At 58.7% G+C, this 20,114-nt stretch overlaps 3 protein-coding genes across 3 annotated transcripts; 1 reads left to right on the forward strand and 2 right to left on the reverse strand.

Moving 5' to 3' along the window:
• Nucleotides 1-2,145: 2,145 nt before the first annotated feature.
• On the forward strand, nucleotides 2,146-7,798 carry LOC306955996 (uncharacterized protein C2orf42; the record flags this gene model as incomplete). The annotated part of the gene is made up of 8 exons (XM_079547381.1): nucleotides 2,146-2,971; nucleotides 4,001-4,105; nucleotides 4,183-4,266; nucleotides 4,605-4,709; nucleotides 5,757-5,864; nucleotides 6,582-6,682; nucleotides 6,756-6,918; nucleotides 7,584-7,798. The coding sequence occupies 8 exons, from the start codon at nucleotides 2,146-2,148 to the stop codon at nucleotides 7,796-7,798; spliced, it is 1,707 nt and encodes a 568-aa protein (XP_079403507.1).
• Nucleotides 7,799-11,159: 3,361 nt separating this feature from the next.
• MXD1 (MAX dimerization protein 1) lies at nucleotides 11,160-16,405 on the reverse strand (the record flags this gene model as incomplete). The annotated part of the gene is made up of 6 exons (XM_079547543.1): nucleotides 11,160-11,347; nucleotides 11,426-11,585; nucleotides 12,606-12,720; nucleotides 13,554-13,583; nucleotides 16,134-16,236; nucleotides 16,315-16,405. 6 exons carry the CDS (start codon nucleotides 16,403-16,405, stop codon nucleotides 11,160-11,162), a joined length of 687 nt encoding a protein of 228 aa, XP_079403669.1.
• A 1,840-nt stretch (nucleotides 16,406-18,245) lies between these two features.
• SNRNP27 (small nuclear ribonucleoprotein U4/U6.U5 subunit 27) lies at nucleotides 18,246-20,110 on the reverse strand (the record flags this gene model as incomplete). Its single annotated transcript, XM_079547535.1, has 6 exons — nucleotides 18,246-18,513; nucleotides 18,668-18,736; nucleotides 19,185-19,264; nucleotides 19,420-19,532; nucleotides 19,638-19,758; nucleotides 20,074-20,110. The coding sequence occupies 6 exons, from the start codon at nucleotides 20,108-20,110 to the stop codon at nucleotides 18,463-18,465; spliced, it is 471 nt and encodes a 156-aa protein (XP_079403661.1). The 3' UTR covers nucleotides 18,246-18,462.
• Between the last annotated feature and the right edge of the window lie 4 nt (nucleotides 20,111-20,114).

A 20,114-nucleotide genomic window follows, 5' to 3' on the forward strand; every position in this document is an offset into this window, starting at 1 on the left:
TTGGTAGTCTTTGAATACAAAGTCATCCTCACTTTGTTTTTAAGAAACTGTTTAAAAACAACAAAACAAAACAAACAACAAAAAGAAAGCAAACAGAAAACCCCTCTGTGGAGCCGTGCGATGAACGTGGAGGTTCCAGGCTGGGGGAGCAGCTGGGAAAAGAATTTCTCGATGTTCAGAGGCCAAAAGCGATCTTTCTGTGCTACCTCTATGAGCAGCCTTCAAAAAAATGCAAAACAAAAAAAAAAAAAAAAAAAAAAAAAAAAAGGAGAAAACAACAACAAAAAAAAAAAGAAATCAAACCGAAGTTCTGTGTGCTCTCGTTTCTTTACCCGATGGTTCCGGGCTGAAGTCAGGCGTGGGGGTGGGCGCTGGATTTTGGGGCGGAAAGGTCGGAAGTGGGTTTAATTAGAACGGGGTGGAACTGCGCGTGCGCGATGGCGCCGCCGTGGACTCCATCTCCCAGCGCCCCCTGCGGCGCACCCACGTGATCGCGGCGGCCCAATGGGAGCGCGGCGGCGGGCGGGCGGGCGCCATGGCGGAGGTGGGGCGCTGAGAGGCCTCGCGGCCGGGCCCGGGCTGGAGCGGGGGGCGCGCGCCGCCGCCCAGGTAAAAAGGAAGGGAGGGGGAGGGGGAGGGGGAGGGGGAACGGAGCGGGACCCGCGCCCGCGGGACAGGAAGTGACGTCAGAGGGGCGGGGGGACGGAGGGAAAGGGCCGGCGGGGCGGCCCCTGGCGGCGGGGGGCGACGTCACGGCGACGCCGCTGCGGTGACGTCACGCGGCGATGGGCTGAGGGGAGCGGGCCGGGGCGCGAGGAGGGGAGCGGGAACGCTTTGCTTCTGGGCTGCTTCGCACGGCGGGGCGGCCGTCGGCAGCGCCTCCTCCCCTTGGTCACACCGCACCAAAGCTGCGTGCGGCGGCCGAACCGTCCGGAGCTGCGTCAGGGAGGGGCGGGGGGGCGCGGGGCTGTCAGACATCGGGGCCAATGGAACAATGGAGCTCTGCGGTCCCGTGAGCACCGCGGTTCCCTCGGCTCCTATGGCGCTGTTCTGTCAGGAGCCCCTCGGGACGAGGAGGAGTGGTTTTAAAGTGAGACAGGGCGGGTTTAGGTTGGATGTGAGGAGGTGTTTTTTCACACACAGGGTGGTGACGCATTGGAACATGTTACAAAATCACAGCATGACAGAACGGCCAGGGCTGGAGGGACCTCGAGGATCGCGGAGCTCCAACCCCCTGCCGCACGCAGTGCCACCAACCTCCACATTCAACAGCAGCCCAGGCTGCCCAGGGCCCCATCCAACCTGGCCTCCAACACCTCCAGGGATGGACGGGGCATCACAGCCTCTCTGGCAGCTGTTCAGCCCCTCCCCGCTCTCACAGCACACAACTTCCCCTGACATCCAACCTCCAGCTGCCCTCCCTCCATTCAAACCGTTTCCCCTCGTCCTGCTGCCATCTCCCCTTGCACAGAGCTGACTCCCCTCCTGCCTGCAGGCTCCCTTCAGGCCCTGCAGGCTGCACTGAGGTCACCCCGCAGCCTTCTTTTCTCCATGCTGAACAAGCCCAGCTCCCTCAGCCTGTCTTCGTGGTGGAGGTGCTGCAGCCCCTGCTCATCTCTGCGGCTCCTCTGGACCCCCTCCAGCAGCTCCATGTCTTGTACTGTTGCAAGGAGGCTGTGGATCCCCCATCCCTGCAGACATTCAAGGCCAGGCTGGATGTGGCTCTGGGCAGCCTGGGCTGCTGGTTGGTGACCTGCACATAGCAGGGGGTTGGAACTGGATGATCATGGCGGTCCTTTTCAACCTATTCCGTTCTGTTGGCTCTGTGATCACCAAGAAGCTTGGCAGCAAGGCAGGCAGTGGGGATGTGGGGCGATGCATCCATCTCACACATTTGTGCAGGCACCCAAAAGCTTTGCGTCACTTTTAGCCCATGCATCCCATGCAGCCTGCATACGTGCAGGGCGGGGAAGTGCTGACTTGCTGCAGTTGTGGCAATCAGTCACCTTCCCCCTTCTGTTCCTCTCAGCTCAGGAGCTGCGAGGCCTCCAAACCTGCTGCACGGGGGACCTGTAGGTGTCACCACAACCGAGCTGTGCTTCCCCCATCCTGATACTTCTCCCCCATCTCTGCCTTTCCAGGAAGATGGAGCCCACATCGGTGAGAACCAAAGTGCCCTCCTTCCTTTCCGACCTGGGCAAGGCCACGCTGAGAGGCATCAGGAAATGTCCCCGCTGCGGCACTTATAATGGCACCCGTGGGCTGAGCTGCAAGAACAAGAACTGCGGCACCGTCTTCCGCTACGGCTCACGCAAACAGCCTGGGGTCGATGCTGTTAAGATCATCACCGGCTCCGACCTGCAGCTCTACTCGGTGCGTCAGCGGGACCGAGGCCCGGATTATCGCTGCTTTGTAGAGCTGGGTGTTTCAGAAACGGCCATCCAGACGGTGGATGGGACCATCATCACGCAGCTCAGCTCCGGCCGCTGCTACGTCCCGGCTTGCCTGAAGGCGGCCACGCAGGGTGTGGTAGAGAATCAATGCCAGCACGTCAAACTGGCCTTGAACTGTCAGACCGAGGCCACCCCGCTGACCCTGAAAAGCTCGGTGCTCAACTCCATGCAGGCCTCTCCCGAAACGAAACAGACTATTTGGCAGCTGGCCACGGAGCCCACGGGGCCACTGGTGCAGAGGATCACCAAAAGCGTCCTGGTGGTGAAGTGTAAGGCCAGCCAAAAGCACAGCCTGGGCTACCTGCACGCCTCCTTCGCCCAGAAGATGAGCACGAAGACGCTGGCGGAGCACAGGTTCTTCTGCTCCTGCCAGACCCTGAAGCCTGGCAAGGCCGCCTCGGCCAAGGAGGAGGCAGCAGCACAGAGGTGCATTCACTTCTTCGCCTGCATCTGTGCCTTTGCCAGCGACGAGAGCCTGGCCCAGGAGTTTGCCGACTTCCTCACCCACGACTCAAGCGGTATCTGAGGCTGATTCGGGGATTTTGAGAGGGAAATAAACGGGGAGCCAAGGGGAGCAGGCCACCCTATTGCTCCTGCTCACACTGCAGTCAGTGCTGGCCTGAGGGCAGCCCTCACACCGGCTCCCCATGGGCGCTTTGTCAGCTGGGGCTTCATTTCATTCCCCCTCCCACCAGGAAGCACTCGCAGGCTGTGAGATGCAGGCGTGAGAGCAGAGCAGGGGGCTCCCCTGGGGGACGGCTCCCCTTTGCTTTGCTGCAATCGACGCTTGTAGCAAGTGGAGCTTCCTCTTGTGGGATGGGAACTGGGTGTCTTCTTCCTTTTGGGCAAGAGCAGCGAAGCTGAAGGTGTTGTGAAATCCACATGGGGCAGAAGTCACCGGGTTTGTGAGCTCTGCGGCCCGAAGGCTGCACCCAGCTGGTCCTATGAGGCACCTGAAAGCATTTGGAATGCTCCCTAACACAGACTGCTCTAGGTGAATTAACCCGAGCTAATTAAAACCGCTCCCCATCTCAGTTCTGCTAGGCTCAGTAGTGCTTAGGGTGCAGCACTGTTCCCTTCAATCCCCCTGGGGACAACACACGGTGCCCAGCTGGACCTGAGCAGGGAGCAGAACACAGTTAGTGCCCATGATCCCCTAGCAATGATCCTTTCCACCCCCAGGAGAGCTGCCTGTCTCTGCAGCCTCGCTTTTCCCCTCTGGGCTTTACCCCTGGTTTTGGTTCTGGTTTTCTGTGCGGTTTTTGCAGGCAGCAGCTCAGGATGTGGGAACTCCACGTGCAGCACTCGGCACGTTTGCTGCTCGCTGCTTTGGGGAGCGCTCCCTGCCTGTCAGGTGAAGCTGAAAACAAGCCAAACCCCAAATATTTGGCTCGAGGCTCCTGTTTTTCTTCCCCGGCGCCTCTGCATGGACCAGTCCTGCCAGCCCCATTCAGGGTCGGTTGTGGAGCGTGGGCTGGATGCGAGTCCCCCCAGCAGGGCGGTGCTTGGCAAGGTGAGGCAGAGGTGCTTTTAATGTCCCTCCTTAGGTGTGAAGGGGATCGCCGTCCCTCCGCTGCTGTGCGGCCCCGAGTCCACCCTGCAGGCTGGCGAGGCTGCCAAGGCCAAGAAGAGGAAAAAGGAGTTAACGGCCGGTGAGTGCCGCGCTGGGCAGGGATGGGCGCTGAGGCATCAGCACAGCGTGTGCCCCAACCTGCCCTCCTTTCCCCAGGGCCTCTCCTGGCTCAGGACACGGCCGGCCTAAGGAGAAGCAGCCTGAAGAAGCCCACGGTTGCTGCCTCGCTGAAAAGGCAAGGTAGGGCTCGGCTCCACGCTCGGTGTTTTTTGGTGCTGGTGTCCAGAGCTATCCATCCCAGATGGAAATGGGGCAAAGTTGGGTTTTTTAGGGATGAATACTTGTCGAGAAAGAACTTTGGGGCTCTGGCTGCCCACCTGGCTCTGTGCTGCAGGGAAAGGAGACGCAAACTGCCATGGCAGCATCCTCCTCAAGGGATTCTCCTTGGCATGTGTGTCCTAACTGTTATCTCTGAGCATGTGCTGGACAGAAGGGTCAGTATGGCACTGCAAAATCCTTTGGGTGAAAAACCCAAATCCAGACGGCTGGAGCTGACGTCTCTCTCCTTCGCCTCACAGGTTGTAACCAACTTTTGGATGAGTCACAAGTTACCCTGTCCTTCCAAGACTGGCTGGCCAGCGTCACTGAGCGCATCCATCAGACCATGCATTACCAGTTTGAGGGTAAGCTGGGCTTTGGGAGCGTGGTGGGAGCCTCCTTCCAGCTCCTGACCGTGAAATAACTTCGCCCAAAGGGAGGCACCTGCTTTGCTCAGCTCAGAGCGAATGTTGTTTTTACCCGTTGGCTTTGCTTTGTTCCCCAGTCGCGGCGTTAGCTTCACAAAAGCCCGGTGTTTATTGCTGAGGGAAGGGAGAAACTCCCTTAGAGGTTATTTATTCTCCAAGAACCCGCCCAGAGCCAGGCAGAAGAGGTGAAGTGAGGTGAAGGAGGTGAGGTGCCTCAGGTGGCATCTGAGAAATGCTCCCTCACCAGTCTGGAGATGTGCTGTCCGCCACGTGCCCTCAGGGCAGAGCTCTGCACAGCTATGGCTGATGGCTGTTTCTGCATCCCCTGTGGCACGCAGCTCAGCCACGGAGCACAGCAGAGCTGTGAAAATCCTCACCGTGGGGCTGTGCTGCATAAGGCTCCCAGCTGCCGCAAGCTGCGCACGCCTGGCCTGCGCACGGATCCAGCTGGGCCCTCCTGAAGAGGACAAACACATTTCGGGGTCTCTTTCCAAACCCTGTCAGAGCAACGTCATTTTGTCAGTGAGGACACGCTCTGCTCTCTGGCAGATGTCTCTGAGGTGTCAGGCACAGGAGTTCAGTGATGCCCTTGGCCTCCAGTGAGCTGCTCCCCCACCGAAAGAAACCCATTTCTGCTGCCCTGCGGTGCTCCTCCAGACAAAACAGAGCCCCCCGAGGGGGGAGAAGGGATGGCAGCAGCTGGCAGAGAGAGCCAGGGCTGCTCAGCCTGGGGAGGTGATGCCCGGAGGTGGAGGGAATGAACCTGACGGCACCAGGCTGTGCCCAGCATTGCCCACAGCTGGGCCGAGCCCACAACACAAGAAAGTAAATGTAAAACACATCACTGGCAGTGGAACACCAGCACTGCTGTTCCAGCCAGATGCTGGTCTCCACCTGAACACGCACTTCTTTCCAACCTTTTATTTGCCTGCAAGCAGCAGTGCCTCTCTTGCCCTGAGCCCTGCCCTCTCTGTGACCATGCAGGCAAGCCCGAGCCGCTGGTGTTCCACATCCCACAGGCTTTCTTTGATGCACTGCAGCAGAGGATATCCAGTGGGAGTACAAAGAAGAGGTTGCCCAACTCCACTACAGGTAGGAAACATTGCAAGCACTCTGCATCCCACCTGAGGCAAGGAAAAGCCAGCAGGAAGCTGACACCCCCCTTGTTTCTAGCAGTCTTAGGGGCAGAAGGCTCCGCTAAGCAGGAGCCACAGCCTGTGCTCCCAGGGGGGCTGTAACAGCTCCAGCCTCAGTGCAGCCTGGCTGCAGGCTCAGCACTCGGCCAGTGGCAGCAGCTGTGTAACAGTTTGACTGGCGTTAGAGCTGGAAGAATGAAGGCAGCGGAGACTCAGAGCAAACAGCGCCTTCCCTGCAGCTTCTGCTCAGTTCTGCTGCTGCTTTTGAGCCACACGGACTGCAGAGCACTTGATCTGAAGTGTTTCTCTCCGCTGCTTTACACTTCACACTGATGTAAGACAATGCTTGAGCAGCCACGCAGAGCTCTCAGCACAATTACCTGAAGTTCCGACTTCAGGAGCACCACTGGGCCCCCAGCTGAGCATAAAGAGCCCGCAGACTCTGAGCAGCCGCCCGAGTGCCAAGCCAGCTTTACCTCCTCATTGTGCTCTTAACTGAGAGCAGGAGGAGAGTCCAGAGCACAGCGCAAAGCAGCAGACTGAAGGCTCGCCTCCCAGCCAAGGCAAAGCGCCCTCCCTGCAGCCCAGAAGGAAAAAGAAGTGAGGAAAAGCAAGTTGCATCACCAGCCTCGCTCCTTCCCCCCACCTTTAACTGCGCTTTCCTTCCCCACAGCGTTTGTCCGCAAAGACGCCCTTCCCCTGGGGACCTTCTCCAAATACACGTGGCACATCACCAACATCCTGCAGGTCAAGCAGATCTTCGATACGCCCGAGGTAAGGGGGAATCACAACCCCACCCTGCTCTGCCTACCGTTACCGAGCCCTTCACCCCGCTGCTTCCCAGCAGCTGCCGCTGGAAATCACACGAAGCTTCATCCAGAACCGGGACGGCACCTATGAGCTCTTCAGGTGCCCCAAGGTGGAGGTGGAGAGCATCGCTGAGGCGTACGGGCGCCTGGAGAAGCAGCCGGCCATCCGCCCGCTGGAGCTCAAGACCTTCCTCAAAGTGGGTAAGCGAGGGAGGGAATTCTCCTCTCAGCCCATCTGGGGGTTGATTCCTCCCCCTGCGCTGCCAGGGCAGCCCTTGAGATGTCTGCACAAATGTTGGAGGAAGATACGGGCTGGATGTGCACCTCCCTGCCTGGGGAGTGGGGCTCCACCAAGCAGCACCAACACCACGGAGCCCCCCAAGCACTAAAGGAATGCTTCCAGACCCCACCCAGCAGACAGACACCCTCTCCAGGAGGGGTTCTTCCCTTCACAGCCCCACACCAAGGGGTCCTACCATAGCTGGGGGTCTCCCCCTCACGCCCTCACGCAGGGGGAGCTGTTCCCATAGGGGGCTCTGCCCCAGACCTGCACCCAGAGTAGTGCCCCCCAGTAGGTGGCCCTCCCCCTTCACCACTCAACTACACAGGCACGGATGGAACCCACCCCCCCACCATCTCTGAGACGACTTCTGTCACCATCTCCACCCCCCTCCCAGAAAAAGCAGCCGCAGAAGGATGTTTTCCCAGTCCCCAGGTTCACCTTCACAACTCCAGGTGCCCGTTACGCACACCTACATGCCCCAAAAACACAACCCCTGCACCAACAGCCCCAAGAACACCCCCACCACCACCGAGGTAAAGCCCAGGGCCCCCCACTCACCCTCTTCTCCCCCCCTCCCCTGTAGGAAACACCTCTCCCACCCAGAAGGAGCCCACGCCGTTCATCATTGAGTGGATCCCCAACATCCTACCTCACTCCCACATCGGAGAGCTGCGCATCAAGTTTGAGTACGGGCACCAGGGTGGCCGTCAGCCCCCCACCTCCTTCTCCACCCAACAGCCACCAGCACTGGAGCCCACCTTGGAACTCGCTCCACTCACCACCATCACCTTCCCCTGAGCTCCAGGGCTGCACTCCAGAACTGCCAGCACGGCCACGTCAGCCAGAAAGAGAGAAAGAAACCAAGCACAAAGCTGCTGCCGCACCTGGAAAAAATAAAAAGTGCTGCTCACCAGGTGCACGCTGCTCCTCTCTGCACCCAGGAAAGCAAGCTGGGAAGGGCAAGGGGGCTGCACCCCTGCTGCAGTGCACACTCGCAGCCAGGGAAGCCCCAGCTTCAGCCCAGAGCTAGGGGAGGGGGAAAACAGCACAGAGCAAGGACCTGGGGGGAGCAGAGAGCAGGGCTGGGGGTCCTGCCGCCTCCGGGGGACAACTGCCAGCATTTACCTGAACTTCAGCCTCTCCTTGCTGGCATCCTGCAGCAGAACCCAGCTGCATCTTCCCCACGGATGGAGGAGGGCATGGCCGGCCTCGTTCCCTCCCTCAGGTTGATGCACCTGGACTTGGGGGGGGGAGAGAGCAGCCCAGGACCCCAATTCCTGCAGGCAGGGGCTGCAAGCACTGCACCCCCAGCAGCAGCGCCCCGCCACATCCCAGCCCTCCTCCCGACAGCAGCACACGGCCATTCGTACTGAAATAATTTATTTTCTAACAATCCAACAATACAGAAGTAGACACACACACGGCCAGCTCTGTCTAAAACACGTACTCTCTAAAAAAAAAAAACCAAACGCGTGTGCTAAAACTTGTAAGAAAAAAAAAAACAAAACAAAAAGAAGCACCATTTTATGGTCTTGACACAGGATTCGTAGTGACGTGCTATGTACAACGGGAATTGAACGCCTGGAAAGGAAATCTTGCATCCTCCCATCTGCTGCTCCCCTTTCACTCCGTATCTATCGCTCAGAAGATGCCACAACTCAAAAGTGATGCTAAAAAGCCGAGGAGTCTTGGGGGAAAATGGGAAGGAAAAAGGGGGAAAAGGAATAAAACAAACGGGAAGGGCAATGAAAATGCATCAAAAGCCACTGAGGTGGGAAAGGCTCCTGAGGTGGGGATGGAGAAGCCTCTGCTGCTGGCTTTGTTCTGCCCCAGATTGAGGCCTGGGGGTGGGATGGGGTCCGGCGCCCAGGGCTGGGGGCTTCTCCATCCCCAAGCAGCGCAGTTCGGATTCGCACGTCTGTGTAAACGCAGGGGGTGCTCCTCGCTTCCCCCCTTTTTTCCAACAATCTACCAAAAAAAATCTCATTGCTGCAGCTTATCTCTGCGTAATGCTGGTGGATCCGTGAATTCGAGGAAAGGCTGGCGGCCCCAGGACGCTGCCCCAAGCTCTCACCTGGAGTTTTGGGGGAAAAGCCCGTGGTTTTAGGTTCGACCTTCGTGTGCCCATCCGACAGCATCGTTTGCCGAAGGTTTGAGTTTGTTGGGTTTTGTGGTTTGGTTTTATTTTTTTTTCGATGCTGGTGCGTTGGAGAGGAGCACGTCCAAACAGTGCAAAGGTCAGCGGAGTACTGCTTCAAATTGGGACGAAAAGGGGGAAAAAACCAAAATGCCAACAAAAAAACCACAACCGAAACCAACGCGCGGCGTTTCACCAAAAGAACGCGGTCAACCCAAAAAGGCACGACACGAAAAAAAAACAACAGTGAGAGTCTAAACCTTAACACTGGGTAGAACGAAGCGAAGAACGAAGCGCACATTTCCTCCTGTTTCCCCTTGGAGTGCAGTGGAGCGGCGGGGTTGGAATCGGGATTTTGGCAGTGCTCACAGGAAAGGGGCTGGAGAGGCTCGAGCCACTGCGGGTCAGAGCAGCGCAGCTCCACGTGCAGATATTCAGCTTTGCCCATGGGTTTTTGTCCTTCTTGGGGCGGGCTCCTGTGGGCTTCCATGGGTTTTTGTCTTTGGGGGTGGTTTCCTTCACTTTTTGTCTCCTTGGGATGGGTTTCCATGGGTGTTTGTCTTCCTGAGGTGGTTTCCATGGATTTTTGCTTTCTTGGGGTGGGTTTCTGTGTTTTTTGTTTTCTTCAGCTGGGTTTCCATGAGTTTTCTTAGAATCACAGCACGGCTTGGGTTCAAAGGGACCTCAAGGACCATTAAATCCCAACCCAGGGCTGCCCATGCTCAATCACACCGTAGATAAGGTTGCCCAACCATTCAACCTAGCATTAAATACCTCCAAAGTCTTCTTGAAGAGTCAGAATGGCTTCTGAGCCCCACACGGATGTTCCATCCCCATCACCAACGTCGAGCACGAGCGATGGAGCAGGAAAACCCCTCAAAGAAACCTCAGCATCTCCATCAGAGGGCTCTGCTTACAACGATCCCAGAGCATCTCCTAAAGCATGAAGTCGTAACTCCGTTCACGTCGAAGGAAATGAAGAAATACTGTTTGCAGACCCCATGCTCTGCGTGCACAGGATCGACTCGGCTTCTTGGCTTCTACGCGTCGACACGGCTGGAAACCACAGCCTTGGGACCAGGGGTAAAGGGTTGGCCGTTTCTTTTGGCGTCTGGTTGTGGCTTTCTCTGGTGGAAACCCAAATCCTCAGCATGGAGAGCTCCCAAACGCAACCCGAGGGCCGGGCAAGTGCTTCACACAGCGGCGCCGCTCGGAGCGCCGCCACTTATTGCTAAATCGCGCGCGATGGAGGCGATGGGACCAAGCAGCGCTTCTAAAAAACAATGAGGCATCTCGTTTGTTTGTTTTTGTGCTAAAGGGATGGAGATAATCTTTGTTCATCTCTCCGAGGTAGAAAAAAAATTGTCCCAGAGACAAGAAGCGCCAAGGCCGTCCTAAGACACGCGGCCGTAACGCGGGAGGGCACAGCGCGAGGACAGCACCATTTGGTTTTGAGGCATTCCAGGAACTTCCAGAGCTGGAGATGTCCATCCCGAGGCTGCCGGGAGGAGCAGAGCCTTTTGCTTTGCAGGAGGGGTCCATTGCTACCCTGAATTTTTAGAGTCGGCGGAGGGAAGGCCACCGACTGACGCTCCGTTGCAGACCTCCCTCTGCTTTCTCCCTGCTCCAAGCTACCAACAAGGCTGGGTCTCATCCTCACAATGCATATTTGGGCCCTGGTGCTGATTGTTAGTGGGCAAACACTACAAAGATCCGGAATAGCGAGCGGTAACAGCAAGGCAAAGGAAAGCTGAGCTCACCCAGCACTGCTGTTACCGCTGCGATATTCCTGGGCGCACCAAAATGGGGCTGGAATGTTTGGTTTCGCTGAGATGAGCTTCCCGACGGGGCGAGAAGCGAGTGGGCACGATGGGCTGCCAGGGAGAAGCTCAGCACCCACAGCCCTGCGTGGGACTGGGGCAAAGCAGACTTCGTGTCAGCGGCACAAGGGAACGGCGGGACGGTCTGGTTCGCTACCAACCAGGAAAGAGTGGCGGGTGGAAGAGCTGCGGGGTCTGATCCTTAGAGAGCGGGGCACAGCTTGTGAGCACTCTGCACCTTGGCCCTCCGCACGCCCGAGCTGGCGTAGCCCTCGTCGCTGCACACGCTCTGCAGGCTGCCGCGCTCATCCGAGTCGCTGGGGCTGCTGCTGCTCCAGTCGAGGTCTGCGGGCAGGGAGTCGGTGCTCTCCACGTCCACGTCGATCTCTTCTGCAAGCAGAAAGCAAACAGCATCACCAGGAGCTCAGCGGGGCCTCCAAACACTGCGCACAGGCGTGCAGGTCTCACCTCTGTCTGAGTCGGAGCGCTCCGAGGACACGGCCGAGCCGACGCTGTCGGTGCGGATCCTCTCACTGCCCAACTTCTCCAGCTGCCTCTTCAGGTGCCGCTGCTCGCGCTGCAGCTGCTCGATCTGGTGGAGGGCTTTCCTGTCGTAGTCCTCGAGCTTCTGCAGAGGGGGAGAAACGGGTTGGAAGAGACTTCAAAGGTCACAGAATCATGGAATCACGGCATGGTTGGGGTGGAAGGGACCTTAAAGATGAGAGAATCGTGGAATCACGGCATGGTTGGGGTGGAAGGGACCTTAAAGATCAGAGAATTGTGGAATCACGGCATGGTTGGGGTGGAAGGGACCTTAAAGATCAGAGAATTGTGGAATCACAGCATGGTTGGGGTGGAAGGGATCTTAAAGATCAGAGAATCATGGAATCACAGCATGGTTGGGTTTGAGGGATTCCTAAAGGTCACAGAATTATAGAATGCTTGGGTTGGAAGGGTTCTTAAAGGTCACAGAACCATAAAATTATAAAATTATAAAATGGTTCCAGTTGGAAGTGTTCTTGAATCATGGAATCACACCAGGGTTGGGTTGTAAGGGTCCTTAAAGGTCACAGAACCATGGAACCATAGAATGGCTGGGTTGGAAGGGACCTCAAAGGTCACAGAACCACGGAACTCTAGAATGGTTGGGCTGGAAGGGACCTTAAAGATCAGAGTCATGGCCTCACACCACAGCTGTTTGGAAGGGACTTCCAAGCCCCTTTAACCCCAACCCATGCCATGGGCTGCCCGCCACCCACCAGATTGGGCTGCCCAAGTCTCCCAGTCCTATTTAGAGCCAGACTGCTGCTGATGCAACGCCATGGCAGACTGCTGGCACGCCAACAACGCTCCCTCCTCTGAACAGTTCCTGTGCAGTGCTTTTTTCTATTTCTTTTTTCTATTTCCAGGCTTTGATAAGGCACTGGTGTCCCGCCGTGCTGCCCATGGTTCTCTGCTGCTTCATAAAACCAAACGTGCCCGGTGAGAGTCACAGTGTAAAGAGCAAACCGTAAAGCAGCCGACGCACCAGGAGGCCACACGGTGCCCATCAAGCGGGAGCAATGCTGAGGGCTTTGGGGATGCTCTGCACGAGCAGCTTTCTCCAAGCCCTCTGCTCTCCAGGGACTTTTGGCGCCACCAGACTCACCTTGATGTGCAATTTGGCTTTCATGAGTAAACTCAGCGTCGTGTGCTTGCTGGATTCGGGGCCGAGCGGCACCAGCACCTTCAGCTTCTCCAGACACAGCCGCAGGTGGGCACGCCTGGAAGAAAACCATCGGAGCTCTCAGCATCCGTGGAGGGACAGCAAAATAAAACTGCTCCTGCTACATCCAGCACGGGGCTGCAAACCCAGCGCGCCCCTCGAGCTTCTGTTGGGTCAGAATCCAACAACTGGCAGCGCTCCACGCTCCCACCTGCACGGATGGCAGCGCAGGACGCCCCGTGCTCAGCTCCCCAGCCCCAATATTCCGGTTCTGTTCCCCATTGCAACACCGCCTGTGCCGTACCCCACTGACACACTCGAGGCAGATGGGGATGTTGCAACGACCTGCCTATCTCGTTCCGCACGCAAATAAACAGGCATTTGCCTGCACTGAGTGCCTCCTGCGTGACAGCGCCAACAAAACACGCGCTCGTGCTGCTGGGGTCAAACCCAACCAAAGCTGAGCCCTCACAGACGTTGTTTTCCATCAGCTGGGGCTGCGCCGACCAGCAAGAGATCCGTCCACACGTGGGAGGTGAGCAGCCAGCCCAGCTGCACGCACTGGGGATGAGAAGCTACCACAAAGGTGGTGTCCCCAGAGAGGGACAGCTGCTCACACCCAGCTCAGTGCCCACACAGGGGAATGAGGAACCACTCGGATGCACCCCAGCAGCTCACCGGGGGGAGACGTGCGATTTAAACCTGCCCCTGGAGCGTGAAACAGCCACAGGACAATTCCAGCTGCCTGCCCTGGGTGGGCTGAGCATACAGAGCTGCAGCACACACACACAAAGCAGCGCCGGGGGCGCAGCACGGCTCCTGGAATAGGTGTGGGGCAGCCCTGATGCGCAACGGAAAAGAGATTCCACGTGCATCCCAGCCCATTCTCACCTGTTCTTTTCCATCTCATTGTGCGTTGACCTGAAATAGAAAGAGCACTTTGTGAAATGCTTGTCTCCAGGAGGGTGGCGGACAGCAGGGGTCCCTGCAGAGGGGTCACTGCACCCAGGATGACAAATGTGGTGGCAGAGAGGCAGGCAGGGAGAGGTACCCAGCGAGATGGCAGCGCCAGGGACTAGAAACCCAACTGAGGTGGTCTGGATGGGAAGGGGCTCGCTGCTGGAAAGGGAAGCAGCAGCACAGGAGAGCACAAAGCAACGCCAACAGCACAGCAGTGGCACCCAACACACACACACACTCCCTGGATGAGTGGTTGTAAGGGAGAGGAGGAAGCAAAGGGGCCCAACCACCGCTCAGCAGCACCGCGCAGGAAGGGGAAGCTCTCCTCATCCTAACGCCAACCCCACGCACAGCTCCGCTGCGTCTCCGAGGTACGTGAGCAGCTCCGAAGCACAAGTCCTGCTGCTGCCATTGTGAGCAACGCTTAGTGAGGAATGAAGCCCCACGTCTTCCCAGAAAGGGACCTCGGAGCGCTCACTGACTGCGGTCAGGATGGGGACATCCTGCTGTCACAGCTGGCGAAGGTCACCCGTCCCCCGCGCCGGAGCAGGACGCAGTGCCATGCCCCTGAGATGGCAGAGCTGCTCCTCCCTGAGCAAACAGCAGGAAGGAGCTGGGAGGAGTGGCAGCGATTTGCCACGAGTGACATTTCAGGGCAAGAGCGCTCCTCCCCAAACAAAGGATCTTAATCTCATCCGCCACTTTGAGAGCCCTCAAACGGAACCCGGGCGCCGTGCACCACGCCAAGGGAACATCCCCAAAACAAAGCCCCAAATCGGCATCCTGCTCTGCCGCGTCATCTGATGGCACCTTCAGTCCCCAACAGAGGATGTCCCCAGGGTGCCCACCCCCTGCCCGGGGTGTGGAGGGGTGGCAGGGGGTGCAGAGCCACCACGCAGCTCTGTGGGGTGCTGATGGTGACAGCAGTGCCCTCATGGGTGCCCCACGGCCCACAGTTCTACCAGACACCCCACAATGGGGCAGCCCAGCAAACCACGATCCCTCAAAGCCAGCTGTGTCTCCTCCAGTCCCCCCCCCCGCCCCACCTGCGATCACAAGGTGACAGCAGCACCTCCCGTGTCCCCAAGGGTCCCCACCACAGCCCCAAACCCCACTGTGTGCTCTGTGACTTGGAATCCCAATAGACTCTGAGCATCCAATGACAGCAGCGTCTCCAGGATCAGGGACAGGTGCCAATCATCCCCAGAGCTGCCAGACCCCCAGGACAGGGACACCAACAGACCCTGACCCCGATCTCTGGGTGTCCCCCCATGCGCCCAGATCAGCCTGGAGCCTTCTGTTGAATTGACGGGTGCTACCAGCATCTCCAGTGCCCCCAGTGCTGCCAGACCCCCAGCAATAGGGATCCCAATAGACCTTGGTGACAGCAGGACCCTCCACATCCCCCACCCCACCTGGCACCCCATGACAGCTCCTGACCCCCAGCTGACAGCGGTGACCCCAAAGTCCCCCCCCAGCCCTCCCAGCCCCCCCCCCATGGCAGTGGGATTCCAATAAGCCCCAACAGATCCCAATCTCTGGATGCAGGCAGTGTCCTCCACATCCCCAGATCAGCCTGGTGCCCCATGACAGCTGCTGACCACCAGCTGACAGCGGTGTCCCCAGAGCCCCTAAAGGTCCCCCCTATGTTCCCCAGTCCCCCCAGCCCCACTATGACCGCAGGATCCCAACAAATCATGGTCTCTGGGTGCAAGCAGATCCCCCCACACCCTCAAATCAGCCTGGAGCCTTCTGTTAGGCCCTGACCACCAGGTTCCAGCAGCATCCCCGGTGCCCCCAGTGCAGCCAGACCCCCTGCAACAGACCCCAGTGACAACAGAGCCCTCCACATCCCCCACCCCACCTGGCACCCTATGACAGCTGCTGACCCCCAGCTGACTGCACTGTCCCCAGAGCTCCCACAGGTCCCCCAAAAGCCCCCAGCCCTCCCAGCCCCCCATAGCAGTGGGATTCCAACAAGCCCCAACAGATCCCAATCTCTGGATGCAAGCAGAGCCCTCCACATCCCCAGATGAGCCCAGTGCCCCATGACAACTGCTGACTCCCAGCTGACAGCAGGGTCCCTATGGGTTCCTACGGGTCCCTGTGGGTCCCTATGAGTTCTTATGAGTCCCTGTGGGTTCCTATGTGTCCCTATGGGTTTCTATAAGTCCTGATGCATCCCTATGAGTTCCTATGGGGTTCCTATGGGTCCCTATGGAGTTCCTATGGGTTCCTACAGGTTCCTACGGGTACCTTTGGGTCCTGATGAAACCATATGAGTTTCTATGGGGTTCCTATGGGTCCCTATGGGGTTCCTATGGGTCCCTATGAGATTCCTATGGGTCCCTATGAGGTTCCTATGGGGTCCTATGGGTACCTATGGATCCCGATGCATCCCTATGGGTCCCTATGGGTCCCTACGGGTTCCTATGAGTCCCTATGAGGTTCCTGTGGGTTCCTAAGGGTACCTATGGGATCCTATGGGTCCTCCCTCCTCCCTCCCGGTACCTGCCGCCCCCGCCGTTCCTCCGGCCCTTCCCGCGGCGCCTCGGGCTCTCCCTGCGGGCTCGTCCAGCTCCGGGCAGCAGCGAGGCGTAGCCGTGTTCGGCTTCTGTAGGGACACAACGGGAACGGGCAGCGCCGGGAGGAACCGGGAGGTCCCAAAAGGGGCACAGCGGGATGCCGGTACCTCGTTCCCGCCGCTCCAGGTATTCGGCCGCCTCCAGGAGCAGCCCGATGCTGGACCCGACTCCGGACCCGTCGTCACCGACCGCCGCCATCGCCGCGCTGCGGGGCCGGGCCGGGCCGCTCCGGGGTGAGCGCCTCGCCCGGCCGCTCCGTCAGCCCCGCCCACCGTCGCCTCTCATTGGGTGCCGCCCCCCCGTCGGTTTTCGCGATTGGACAGTTGGCAGACACGCCCTTCCGCGATTGGTTCGGCCCCGAGGAAAGCCCCGCCCCCGCCCGCCGTCGACGATCAGACGGGCCCTCTGGGTGGATTCGCTGTGATTGGGTGAGCCGGAAGGCTCCGCCCACGGGGCTGACTCACTTCCTGCCTCCTGCAGCCAATGGGAGGGCGAGGAGCGGACGAGGGGGCGTGGCTCCGGCGCCGGGTGTCAACGTGGGGCTGACGGGGAGCGGGCGGGGACCCCCCGACCCCCGCCAGGTTTAGGGACCCCCGCAGGGCTGGAGACCCCGTAAGGAGCTGGAGCCTCCCGGCGCTCTTCCCTACGGGCAGATCTCCCTTAAAAAGCTATGAGCCTTCCCGAGCTGGGACCCCCAAGCACAGGTGCAGGAACCTCCTTGAGACCCCCCCCCAAAAAAAAACAGCGCCCGAGGCCACAAGGAAGGACGTTCCTCCCCTCCTCCAATAAGCAGAGACCCCTTGAGCCCCCCTGAGAAGCAGTAAGTCCCTATAAGTAGCCCCCCCCCCCATCACCAGCAGGGGCCCCTCGAGCACCCAAAGCTGCTGCACTTCATCCCAGAGCACCCCAGCAGCAAGGAACCACCCCCCAAGCAGCGCTTTTGCCCCAATGGGATGAATTTGGGGAGGTGGGGGGGGGGAGGGGGGCAGCTCAGCATCATTTCCTCCCCACACCCCGAAACCCAACCCTGCCCTGCGGTGACTCACCCACCTCGGCCACAGCATGGAAACCAGATAAACCTGGGTGTGTGGGTATGGGGGGGGGGGGGGGGAGGGGTCAAAAGGGGGGCACAGCGCCCCAACCTCACCCTTGAAAAAAAATACCTTCAACAGCAAAACACCGGCGTGGTGAAAATAGGAGATAGGGGAAAATAGGGGAAAATAGGATGGGATTGGGGGTGAGCTGCTCCCAGCTGGCTGCGAGCTTCCTGAAAGCAGCCTATGTGAGACCAAAAAAAAATGGGGGGTGAGGAAGGGGGGTTTCCATCTCATTTTTGGACCTGCAGCCAGTTTTAATTAGAAGGGAGAGAAAGCCAACGAAGTGATGGGGGTTGGGAATCCCTGTCTGGCAGCAGGGCCTTATCGTGGGGCGCCAGGCGTGCCGCAGGGATGACCTGGCACCAATGAGCAGTGTCACACTGACAGCAGGGCCGTGTCACTGTCACCCAGCAGAGACACAGGGCTGGCTAATTGGGGACGAGGCTCGGTTTTGGCAAGCCGAACCTTCAAAAAAAGTAGGAAGAAAAAAAAAACCCCACAGAACCGTCATTGCAAAAGGCTCAGCTCCAGGCTTGGATCTGCGCGTCGTGTTCGGAAAGCATCGGTGTAACGTTTATCTGCTGCCAGAGCTGGGAACGAAAGCGCTTTTGGCCGCAGGGCCGTGCTGCCACCTCCTGGGGCTGCGTGAAATCCTCACCCAGCAGCGCACGGAGCAGAGCCGCGCAGTGGGAATCCCGGCCCGAGCGGAGGTGATCCAATGAACGCACAAAGGAAAAGCAAAAACTGAGGCTGTTGGGCTCAAATCCCAAATGCTGAGCTGGGGAAACAGCTGCTGGGTGGCTTCCAGCAGCCTCTTCTCGCTGACTTTATTCCTGAGTGAAGTAATCACAGACAAACAGGGCGGGTGGAGGGAGAAACAAAATGGAAAAATATATACAGGTTTTAATTAGACAACATTGAGCTACTGAAAAACAACAACGCAACAGGAAAAATACAACCAGCAGGAAATCCTGGCAAGGGACGAACGGAGCTGGGTGATCAACGAGCTTCACCTCGCCCTCCCTTGGTGCAGGGCAGAGCGAGTGCACCCGGACCTGCTCTAAATCACCCCAAATTCACTTTACAGATGGAGTTCTCTCCCATCTCTGAGCCAGCAGTACGTGAGGAAGGCAGCGATGCTCCCCACTCCCTGCAGCATCAAGCAATGAAATCCAACGGTCTGTTGAATCCTCCTTTTCTGTTCATGTACTGCCTGCGGGGAGAGGAAAAGGAACGGATCAGCGCCTCGCTGTGCCCACAGACGGCAGCCTGGCCATTCAGTTTCCTCTGAAATGCCTTCCGTCCCCAACAGCGCTGTTTTATCACAGGAAAGCAAGTGAGTTCTGTGCAACCTCCACAGCACAAACCTGTATTTCCTCTTCTGGGACACGTTGATGGCGTATGCGTTTGCAGCACCGTCCACTTTCTTGCCCTGAAAGAGAAGAAAAATTGGTCCAGAGTTGTGTGCAGTGCCAAGAGCTGCCTGCATCCATGGAGACACCAAGCAGAGCAAAGAACTCAGCAGTGCCACAGCTCTGGGCCATGAATCACAGGACGCCCTGGGTTGCAAAGGACAGCAATGCTCATCCAGTTCCAACCCCCTGCTGTGTGCAGGTCGCCAACCAGCAGCCCAGAGCCGCATCCAGCCTGGCCTCGAATGCCTGCAGGGCTGAGGCATCCACAGCCTCTTTGTGTTCCAGTGCCTCACCGCCCTCTGTGTGAAGGAGAACCCCCACACCGAATGGGTGACTGGAAGCAGAGGAATAAGTTTTGGGGGTATAACCAACCCTGCTGGACCACTTGGGCAAAGAGGCGTCCAAGCACTGCCTGTCACAGCCCTGCAGGGTAAGGAAAGCCAGCCTCGACCCCAGCACGCTCACTTTTGTTGTGTCAAAAGAGGCAAAGCCCATCATCTTCATCATCTCAATTTCCTCTTCCGTCTTGCCTTGCAAATCTTCCTCTGAAAAGGCAACGAAACAGAAGGGTTCACCTCACACAACCGGTGGCGTTCACTTAAAAAGCACTTTAATGAAGTCCCACGGAGCCCTCCGTGCTGGTCGTACCAAGAACTCCAGCACGAATTAACATGAGAAAAGCGCCGGGGCGGAGCCTCACCCGTGATCTGCCGCTCTTTGCCTTTGGTGTCTTTGCTCTCCTTCTTCTCCTCATCTCGTCTCTCCTTCAGCCGCAGAGGGGAGGAGGAGCTGGAGCGGTGCCTCCGGGGGGACCTGGCAACGGCCGGCACGCACGGTTCAGCCTCGCGGGAACCGCAGCACTGCGGGCCGGCTGCAAAGGGGAGCGGCGGGAGGTCCTGCCGGCACCGAGAGCCTCACCTGGATCGCCGCCGGTGCGGGGAGCGGGAGCGGGTCCTCCTCCTGTCCCTGTCCCGGGATCGCGTCCGTTCCCTTCGCCTCCTCTCCCGATCCCGCGAAGCAGATCGCGAGCGTCGGCGGTCTGCGGGAAGTGGGGCGGGAGAGGAGCAGAGTGCGGTGAGCGGCGGAGAGGGAAGGGGGGAGGGGGAAGCGGGGATGGAGGGGAGGGGGGAGAGGAGAGAGGAAGGGGAAGGAAAAGGAAAAGTAGGGAGCAGGGCCCCGCTGCCCCCTCATTTTCGTCCCTCCGGGAAGGCCTCGGGCACGTCCCCGGGCCCCGCTGTCCCGCAGCCCTCCGGGGATCCCCTTCCCATGTTCCTGGCCGCCCTCAGGCCCCCAACCCCGGATCCGGACTCCCGTCCCGCTCCCCGTCCCGCTCCGCTCCCTCCCGTTTCCTCACCGCGCCGCGGCGGCGAGCGGGACCGGCTGCGTCCCATGGCA

This window comes from Tetrao urogallus (genome assembly GCF_951394365.1).
Source record: "Tetrao urogallus genome assembly, chromosome: 27".
NCBI lineage: Eukaryota > Metazoa > Chordata > Aves > Galliformes > Phasianidae > Tetrao > Tetrao urogallus.